This window comes from Micromesistius poutassou (genome assembly GCF_964030765.1).
Source record: "Micromesistius poutassou genome assembly, chromosome: 13".
NCBI classification, from domain to species: Eukaryota; Metazoa; Chordata; class Actinopteri; order Gadiformes; family Gadidae; genus Micromesistius; species Micromesistius poutassou.
Window position 1 is genome coordinate 14,882,262 of NC_140283.1, and position 10,334 is coordinate 14,892,595.

The following is a 10,334-nucleotide window of genomic DNA, read 5'->3' on the forward strand; positions in this document are numbered from 1 at the left end:
CCTAGTTTTGTTCCATAATCCTAACCAAGTAGTTGTGTTGTTAAACCTAAATAAATAGATTGGTTGCCTTAACCTAACAAAGCATTTGTGTTGCCTTAACCTAACCAAGTAGGCCTACCTACCCAAGTATGGTCATGTTTCCCACGCTCGTCCGGCTAAGCCAATCAGAGCAGCTAGATGCCGGGTACCTTGACCTATAGGTGGACCTGGGTCTAGGGCCATTCCATCCATTGGCGCTGCAGTGAGCTGTCTCTCAGAAGGAGAATATTCACTACGGGACATTAACCATGATGTAGGAATAGGAGAAACGTAAATATGTACATTTTGTTTATTTCAGAAATAATAACATCTAATATTGTGTTGATATATGGAGCACCAAACTATAATTCCCCGTTTTTCATTTCAGAAATCTGGTCGCCTTCATTTAAATGAGAGCATATGCTGTGAGGCAGGTCTAGTGTCAGCTCTGCTGTCCCCACAAACCACTCGTGATGTGGCCTATTTAGATAAATCTGTCTCCTTCTGTACTGAATATGACTTAGGGTGCAGAGTAAAAGAGTAGGCTACTATAATTATACGCCAACAACTCTTTTTATCGTCTTTTATCTCTACTATTTCTGTTTTTATCTCACACCTTCAGACAACCTGGCGGCTGTGAGATACACATTGTGCTACACTGCCCCCTTCTGGTAGCTCGGTGTGTGACACAAGTAAACCAGCCCACTGAGCCGTCGCATAGGTTGACTATTATCATAGATGATGGTGGCTATTTAGGTGAGTGCTGCAAGCAGCGCTCAACTATAGTTATTCTTAGGCTTTATTCTTTCTTATCCTCTACAAATATAGGGACACTACTCCTTCCACAATTTTTCACCTGAATTAGGGGACACTGTTCAATCGTTTTCGGTTAGTAATTTACTGTTACCTGTGTTGTGTGTATTTAAGTTCTCCGTTTTGCTTTCTTTGCCACTGAGCCTCCACACTTCTCCTTTAATCTTACTAAGTGTGATATATACTAGTTGATACTGGTCTGGTGGTTTATGCTCTGTTCGGTGTAAATCGCTCGAAATATATGTTTTTTCGACCAATCAGATTGCTTGAAAAGTTATTTTTTCCGATATAATTTTATATGTAGGCTTAAAATAGAATATATATTACATTTTAAATGTACGTATAAAGTTCTAAAGTGTTCTTATTTGTGTGCATGTTTACAGGGGACACAACACAAACCTGTAGAAATACACTTTGTTTTAATGATGGAATGACCATATAGCTACATTTAATTACATTTGGATATGTTTTATATTAATAAATGTAGATAACTTAAAATGTAAAAATATTCAAGGTTATTTGGTCTCAAAAATACTTCTCTGGGCATACGGAAGAAGAAGACATGAAAATAAAGTAGACATACGTAAATAAGACATACGTCCTTCATGAGCTAAAAAGCACAGCTACAGGCTCCTTTTCAGACTGTCTACATTTTGGTGGTTTGCAGAAACCTACGATATTGTATGATAACGCTAGCTTTAGCATTCTAACCACTTTCACTTTAAAAATAAAGTTTGTCTTATTTTTTTTTCAATAATTTATTTTAAGTTAAAAAATATAAGTCTAACTTTAGTTGTAAATTCCACAAAAAGATGATTACATTTGGCCATTATTATTTTTTATCTAGAAACTCAGACAAATTCCCTTCTGGAGCAGAAGAGAGTTTTGATGTGACCCTGAATAGCTAGAAGAAAGAAGAAAAATACAACAGGGGCCAGCCAATCAAAGCGTAAGAGTGAGGTCAACCCCGCCCACAAAACGGCAGTTGACATTTTCCAAGAAGGTGAGTTTTGAGTGGAGGCGGTCCACGGCAGTGATGGAGATTCCTTTGCACACCGAGACATCCAGAGTCCTCAACCTCCTGCAGTGCTGCACCAGGCATAACAGGGATCTAGAGAACAGGAGGGAGGAGAGATAAGAAGAGATAAAGAGAGATCAGAAGAGAGGACAGATGAGAAGAGATGAGGAGAGATCAGAAAAAAAGGGCAGAGGAGGAGAGAAGTCGGAGAGAGAAGAATAGATGAGAAAAAAGTGTGTGTGTGTGTGTGTGTGTGCGTGCGCGTGTGTGTGCCTGTATGAGAGGTAGAGGAGTGTGTGTGTGTGTGTGTGTGTGTGTGTCTACCTGTCTGTGAGGTTCTCACAGTGTGAGAGCGAGAGGTGCTGCAGTCTGGCCAAGTAGGGCGTGGCCTTGGCTACCCCTGCATCTGTGATTCGTCTACAGTGGCTGAGTGACAGGCTGGTAAGACTGGGGCAGTTCCTGGCGACCGCGGCCAGGCTGGCATCACTGATCTCGGTCAGTAGAGACAGAGACAGTCGTTGGAGTTCTGGATGACACAGCACCTAACACGACATGAGAGGAGATGGTAAGATGGGAAGGAATCTGTAAGGCCAGCTGTAAACTGTCAAAAAGGAAAAAAGTGGCAAAAATGTAGAAATGCATTTATTAAAATCACCTTCTGGAGGCTTCATTCATTCACAACTTCGTAACAAAACAGGAAACAAGGAATAAATCCAAGAAGTTATACATGCGATAACAGTTGCACTGTTCAATCCCAGATAAGTTCTTCAGTAATCTGGGATTCACAGCAGAAAGTACACAACAGACCAACAGACTGTTGGTCAGACTGTTCAAACAGAACTGTTCTGTTTGAACAACAACAGACTGTTCAAACAGAACAGTTGGTTTGCACTTTATATTCAAATCTATTCAAAGCCTGAAATGTTTTACGATCGCATCAGCAATTCTGGGTTATCATTAGGTGTAAGCAAGAACAGCCCGGCAGAGTAAGGAACCAAAGACACACACACACACACACACACACAAACACAATATATAATAAAAAAACACAATCAACACACACACATAAACAGACACAAACACACACATAGACAAACACACACACACACACACACCTGTGTGATGCTGATGTCGGTGAGCAGGCAGCAGGCGGTCAGGTCCAGGACCTGGAGCTGGCTGAGGGCCAGCAGGCAGGCCCCGCTCTGCTCCGTGGGAGGGATGGGCTCCCCCGGCGTGGACCGCACTGGGAATGGACTCTTGGGGGGCCGGAAGAAGCCCATGTTGCCGAAGGTCCTGGTGAAGCAGGGACCCTAGTGGTGGTGAAGGGGACTACAGTTAATCATGTTATTCTGCTCCTGCATCCCTCCCTCTCTCCCTCTCCCTCCCTCACCTCCCTCATCTATCTCTCCTCCCTCCCACCTTCTCTCCCTTCCGCCATCCATCCCTCTCTCGCTCCCCACTCTTTCTCACCGTCTCCCCCTCTGGCTCTCTCTCTCTGGTGGGGGACTTTTGCCCCAGCAGACCCCAGTCGGTGATCTCCTTGCACCAGGCCAGTCGCAGCACCACCAGCCTATGCAGGTAGGTGGTGATGGCGTTCATAGAGAGATCCGTCAGGTAGACGCAGGAGGTCAGGTCCAACTCTTGCAGGGTGCCTCCACACAGCTGGGCCAAGGAGGACATCTCCACATCCTGGCGAAAGAGAGCGAGAGAGAGAGACAGAGAGAGAGAGCAAGAGAGACAGAGAGAATGTTAGAGATTTTGAGCTTTTATCATTTTTGTGCATTGTAAAATTATTTCCATGCCAATAAAGCCCTTTGAATCTTGAAACTTGAAAGGGAGAGACGGAGAGAGAGAGGGAGGGAGAGAGAAAGACGAGAGACAAAGAGAGCAAAAGAGGATATAGAGAGGGAGGGAGGGAGAGGGAGGGAGAAAGGGGAAGTGAGTAGTAGTAAGGTGACTGACTCTGATGCTGGTGCAACTCCTGAAGGCCAGCCTCTCCAGATGGGCCGCCGTGGGGCCCGAGAGGCCCTTGACCAGCGGGGCCCCAGTCAGGTGGGTACACTCAGACAGCTCTAGGCTCTTCAGTGACGGCAGGGACACCAGCTCAGCCACACCTGGGGACCACAAGGCCGCAAGTTCGTTACCCACCTACCATGCCACATACCATACCAGCGGTGCAGAAGCGGTTCTTATCAACTTTCAGGATGTTATCAACCTCACCTTGAATAAAAGACTGCAACGTTGATGTATATATCCCACACATCACTTCACACACGCACACAAACACACCGGTGGTGGTTTCATGTGCATATAGAATCCTCTGTTTAAATTTGAAAAATCTGAGTTGAATCATACAGCAACCATACAAACTATTATGAACTACCCAAATCAATCATTGGTCATTTTTGATGGTCTGCAACTGTGTGAGCATGCATTACGGACAGAGATCCATTTAGACTGTAGGTCACCTCACAGCCCCCCGTACCTTTATCGGTGATCCTCCAGTCGCGGCACATGGAGAGGTGCTGGAGGCCCTTCAGGGCGCGGGACACTGCCTGCAGAGCCCGGCTGGTGAGCTCGGTGCAGCCACTCAGGTCCAGCCTGAGCAGGCCAGCCTGGTGCTGCAAGAGGACCTCCACAGAGTAGTCTGTCAGCTCCTTACAGCCCTGCAAGCACAGCTCCTGCAGACGCAGACCCTCCACCTGACAGGGGGGACGGGGAGGAGAGAGAGAGAGAGAGAGAGAGAGAGAGAGAGAGAGAGCCGGGGTAAAGTGACATACGTGAACGATATGCAGTAAAATCCAACAATAAACCGTGAGAGAGACACAGCCAGATGAATCTCTTCGGTCTGATGTTAATAGTAATAAGTAAAGTAGTAATGGTCCTGCCGACCCAGCAGGCCCCCCTACCTGAGCGACGGTGCGTAGTGACTGGGGGGTGATGGACGTCCTGCTGAGGTCCAGAGCCACCAGAGTGGAGCTCTGCTCCGCCAGCAGTCGCCGCAGGTTCCTCAAGGACAACAGGGCAGACGAGTCCCGGGCGCCCCCTGCTGGGTAGCCCCGGTACGGGTCAAACTCGAAGGCTATGTGGCAGCCGGCCAGCGCCAAGCGTCGCAGGCGGGGCGTGCAATAGGTCAGCCGGTTGAAGGTGAGGTCTGACAGGTAGCGCAGGTGAGACAGGTCCAGCTCCTCCAGACCACACAGCGCAGAGCGCACCTGAGACCGAGCACAGAGCGTCGTCAAGAGAGAGCCAGCATGGAGAACTATGGAGGCCTGGAGGGGACATTGATGTATTATTTTTATATTTATCACTTCCTGACGTGGAGCTCCAGCTACGTGCTTACTGAGCACTAAAGGACTAAACTTCACCGTGTCCCTTTACGGACGTCTTACGGACTTAGGGGGACAAAGGCCTGCGACGCCCCAACCACGGAAAAAGAGGGGCCAAAAAAGACATCCATGAGCTCCATAGAGCACTGACCTGCTCCCGCTGGTCCTCCCTGGACAGGAAGGCCCCGGACATGAAGAGGCTGTCCAGACCGCTGAGGTCCAGGCGTCGCAAGCTGGAGAGGCGAGGCAGCAGGGCCAGCAAGGAGGACTCCGTCAGGCTGGCCCCAGGCAGGGACAAGCCATCCAGGTTAGGGCCCAGCCACTGGCCCACCTGGGGGGAGTTAGAGGAGCGGTGGAAGAGGAGATGAACACAAACTTTTTTTTTTTTTTGATGTGTGCTACCACATTGGAGTTTAGCAATAGTAATATAATAACCATTACCCACACCATTTAACAAACTAAGTCTAAAACCAAACCATAACCTAACCCTAAATCCAAACCCAAAAAACCTGCCACTCACATTATTCTAACCCTGGTATTATCCAAACCCTAAAACCAATCCAGAACCCTAAAAACCAAGCCCTGAATCTAAATGACAAAACATACAAATATATATATATATATATATATACAGTATATAAATATATATATAATAATAAAAACTAAAATGAAGCCCAGTGGAGCCCTGTATGAAGTGCTCAATGTGGTGAACACCAGGCCAGGACGCTCGTACCTCCGTGAGCAGCATCTTGGACAGGCTCGATCCATCCAGCTGGCTGATGGCCAGACTGCACCGAGACCCGCGACCGAGATGCCGGATCACAGCCACTGCCGACGCCGACGCAGGGAACTGGAAGCTCACGTTCTTCTGCAGAACAAAAGGTGCTGATTGCCTCATGGATTGCTCGATTGATTTTTTAGAAACAAACATATTATTATACCACTTGAGCAAACCAATGGCAGAGAGGTTGGCACATAAAAGCAACCTTATTTCCAATGTTGTCCTCGATGCAAGTACAGCAATAGCAACAATAAGAGAATGCGTCCCATCACTGAATAAATAAAAGCTGACTTTGAGGTGAAGCTGAGTTAGTAGTAGTAGTCTAGACCAAAGAACAACTATTAATCTGCTAATATTGGTCACGTGTCCCTGTCTCTCCCAACCGGGTTGCTTCGATGTAAGCAGTGGGAAAGAAAGCAATAATAGATTTCATTCTCCAGACCGATTGCACTGCAGATTCCCTCCTGGTCTCAAGCCTGTCCTGTGAATCATAGGCATATCGTCAAAGATCCAAGAAAGTATGGTCGAGTCTGTTGAGTGAAGGTTAAAAACCACACTCGCATAGACAAGCACAAACAAGAATATTATATTGCCTGCATTGCCTGCAGGTTTTCTTCCTTTTTTATGTTTTTGTTTCTTTCCTGTTAACACTCAGTGGAGCACATTGTTACATAAGGTGTAATATAAAATAAAGATGCAATTCTGTATTTTCTTACTTACCTACTTACGGTCTTACTTAATATGTGGGGTAGTAACATAGTGTTTCACAGAATGTTTGATCACTATGTGGCCAGCAACTCCCTGGCACAACTTATTGTGGGACACAAGTCACACAGACACACGGACACACAGACACACAGACAGGGCCGGCCCTGGGCATAGGGCTTACGGGCCGAGGCCAGGAGGGTCAACCAACCATAGCAAAGCCAGGTGGAACCAAATAATAATTTTGGCAGTGGGGCACTTTTATTTTTCTTTTGCAGGGGACCCCATGGACCTATAATAACAATGGGGCTTTAATTTGTATAGTAAACACTATGACCGTTGGATAGTTTTCTTAACAATCATGAATCTATTGATCCCAAAATATCTTCATCTCAGTATTGTGTTTGTTGTCATTCTTCATCTTGCAAATTCAAAGCGTGGTTGCTCAACTCACATAGGGCTACATGTTAACTAGCACGTAGCTGATGTTATTATCGGTTAGGTCCATCTTTTCTTAAACACGATTGATTAAGGCACACGTGTGTGCGTGCATGGACAAGTAAGGGGAAAGTAGTGTTGTGGCATGTTGGCAAAAGGAGGGGCCTCTTCTGCTAATCTCGCCTTGGACAAAGGCGAGGGCACACACACAATACACACAGTACACACACAGACACACACATGAACATAGAAACACACACACGCAATCACTCACAGACACACACAAACACCCACCCACACACACACACACACACACACACACACACCTGAAACCGGGGGTCCTGGCTAGCTTGGTACCAGCTATGGCAGACAGCTGAAGCTTCCCTTCTGTCCCAAGAATGCAGGAAACTCAAAATGTGCACGATCATCTGGACACACAGACAGATGGACCACAATGTTCAATACACAGAGATTGGTATGTGATTTATTTAAGTGTATTTGAGAGAAGGGGCAGAGCAAATTAATAAATACACAGAAAAGTGAGTTGCGGAACTATGATAAAATCTCTTTTGTCTCCTTGTTGAATCAATTATTAACAACCATGTATCCTGCAGAGCACCAAATGAATTTGTATAGAATTAGCCCAAAGGACATTTTTTTCAGTAGTCCCTGGCTAAGGTGGTAAAAGGCTTCCTAAAATTAATTAAAGCAAAAGCAGAACAGGACTTGTAGCTTAATAAACATTGGGAAATGACACCAAGTTGTTAAAGACAGTAAAAGCAGAAATGATCAATATACGTACAGAATGACAAATTAAGCAGGACTTATAGAAAGCAAGCAAGAGTTTGGTGCCGACATGTGTGTGTAATAACCAGCCATTTTTTATTGGTTACTCAGACAGTTGTCTGGTGTGATTTGAAATTGGGGGCTAGAAAGATGTACTGTTTGATTAGAAAAGTGAGTTGCGGAACTATGATAAAATCTCTTTTGTCGCCTTGTTGAATCAATTATTAACATGTATCCTGCAGAGCACCATGTCAATGTTGTCAGGACCAAGAGGTATCAGAGGAACCAAAGTCGGACTTGTCTGGAAAGGGCAAGGCACCACGCCCAACAAAGCCCTAGCATTTAGAAATGAATCAAATCAAATCATTTTAAGTGTTCATGATGATGTACAACGGTGTGCACTGTGTTGTTTTAACGCAGGTGTTTGAATGGCCAGGTATTGAAGACGCTCACCTCAAGAGGAAGATCGGGTGTCTCACCGGCCGATCCGTCATGCCCCTCATCCCCTTCCATCGCGTACATGTCAAACGCAGACCAGCAGTCTCAATCTAACAAAGTTGGGAAGCATCCCACTGTACGCACCGAGATAGTTTCAACACCATTCAGCATAGCGTCAACAAATAGCTAGGCTTACGACAGAGGGTGCTATGCTACTGCAATAAAAATAACATTATGTGGATTTAACCAAATGTGCCTAACTCGTAATTCCCGGCGGTATTTAATCGGAGCTGTAGTTTAATTCAAACACATATGAGATGCGTGTTCATGACAAAAATATAACAGCGAGCGATCAGCTGCTGACGTCAAATAACCGGCGTCATCTCGAGTCAACTGACAGAAACGAGTGCTGCGTTCGAATCCTGTGGGATGGAATGTGCCAGTATGTCAAAATACGCAAAGGAGACCCCCCGTTAATGACCCTGCTTTTGGTTTTCTATGGATATCTTCAAATAGTGTGAAATAGTGTGAATTATCAAAACAGAACTCACAGCAGCCGATTAATTTATATTGACCGACGGGCTTCCGCTGACCAGTTATAAACGGTGTGTGTGCTCTTCAATTTCGTTCGTAATATTTACCAAATTGTCCGATGTATTGGAATTTTTGGAAACATAATACATTCCTAGTTGTTGGCCTATTTATGTAGATGTGAGATTTAAAAGTCTGAAAGTGATAATTACAGGAATCCATATGACTTGAACGCAGCAGCCAAACCGCGGAGGGTCGTGGGAAATGTCGTTTTTTTCAATTAATTTCCAGTTATACAACATACTGCTATTAGGGTCTACTCTGAATATAAAATGAATTCAATTATAATTGATTATATAAAATTATTATTGTACTGTTCGTATCTATCAAAATCTCACCAATACAAAATGCGGAATCACTTTCGTGACAGAACAGAAAAGCAATGCTAGCAAGAGAAGCAAACTGTTGTAAATAATCATTTTATTTTTACAAAATACCCAACAAAGAAAAGAACAGAGAAGAGTTAAAACTGTTTGTATTGTATCTGGATATATACACTGGATATAAATGTAATAAATGTTTAATTTTGTCCCTTAAATTAACCTAGAAAACAGCATCAACATACAGCAGCTACAGGTAGTCTGGTAGTTTCGGCAGTTGGTTTGTAGTAATGTAGTAATTCAAAATATGTGACATGTTGAACTCTAATTTTATTATATTTGAAGGGCTTAAAAAGTGAACCAATGCTCAAATACAAGTAAATGAAATACAAGTATATTTACATTATAATACAATTACCTTTAACATTCTTATGTTTTCTAAAACAGGGTTAAACTTAAGCTAAAATAGGGTAAATATGAAAATCCTACAAAACTGAAAAAGGAAATAATTACATTACATCCAATTACAAATCTTGAGAATGTCACATTTTAATGTTCACAAATAACTAAAAACACACTTCTGCTCACCAAAAAAATAAAAAATGATTTAACAACACAAGAAAGGCAACTTATATCTTCAGGTTTACAAAATCATTCCATAAACATTTCATGTACAACAACAGCAAAAGTAATCTCTCATAAAGGTTCTTTCTTTGCAGCAGAACTAAAGGTGACCAATGAAACCTGCTAAAATCACTGGAATAAGAGGCAATAGGATAACAACTAATAAAACATGCATTTAGACACACGCGCACACACACACACACACACACACACACACACACACACACACACACACACACACACACACACACACACACACACACACACCATGACACACAGCTTTTTCCTGAGTGACCTCATCAACAGATGAAGTCATTATAGAATCATGAAACATCTTCTTTCAGGGAAGAAACAGAAGCAACTAGAAGTGTGAGTATATTATCAGTAGCATATTGCTTCATTTCATTTACCAGATGGTTTTATCCAAAGCGTGACATAAAGTTTGTAGGGATACAGGTTAGTAAGGAGCAAGG

At 44.0% G+C, this 10,334-nt stretch overlaps 1 protein-coding gene across 1 annotated transcript; it reads right to left on the reverse strand.

Moving 5' to 3' along the window:
* Positions 1–1,363: 1,363 nt before the first annotated feature.
* fbxl9 (F-box and leucine rich repeat protein) lies at positions 1,364–8,456 on the reverse strand (the record flags this gene model as incomplete). Its single annotated transcript, XM_084477765.1, is given in 12 exon segments — positions 1,364–1,942; positions 2,174–2,391; positions 2,965–3,159; positions 3,320–3,538; positions 3,812–3,963; positions 4,335–4,551; positions 4,759–5,064; positions 5,330–5,509; positions 5,912–6,046; positions 7,429–7,530; positions 8,342–8,431; positions 8,433–8,456. Coding segments are annotated over 12 exon segments (2,007 nt in total). The 3' UTR covers positions 1,364–1,773.
* Positions 8,457–10,334: the final 1,878 nt, after the last annotated feature.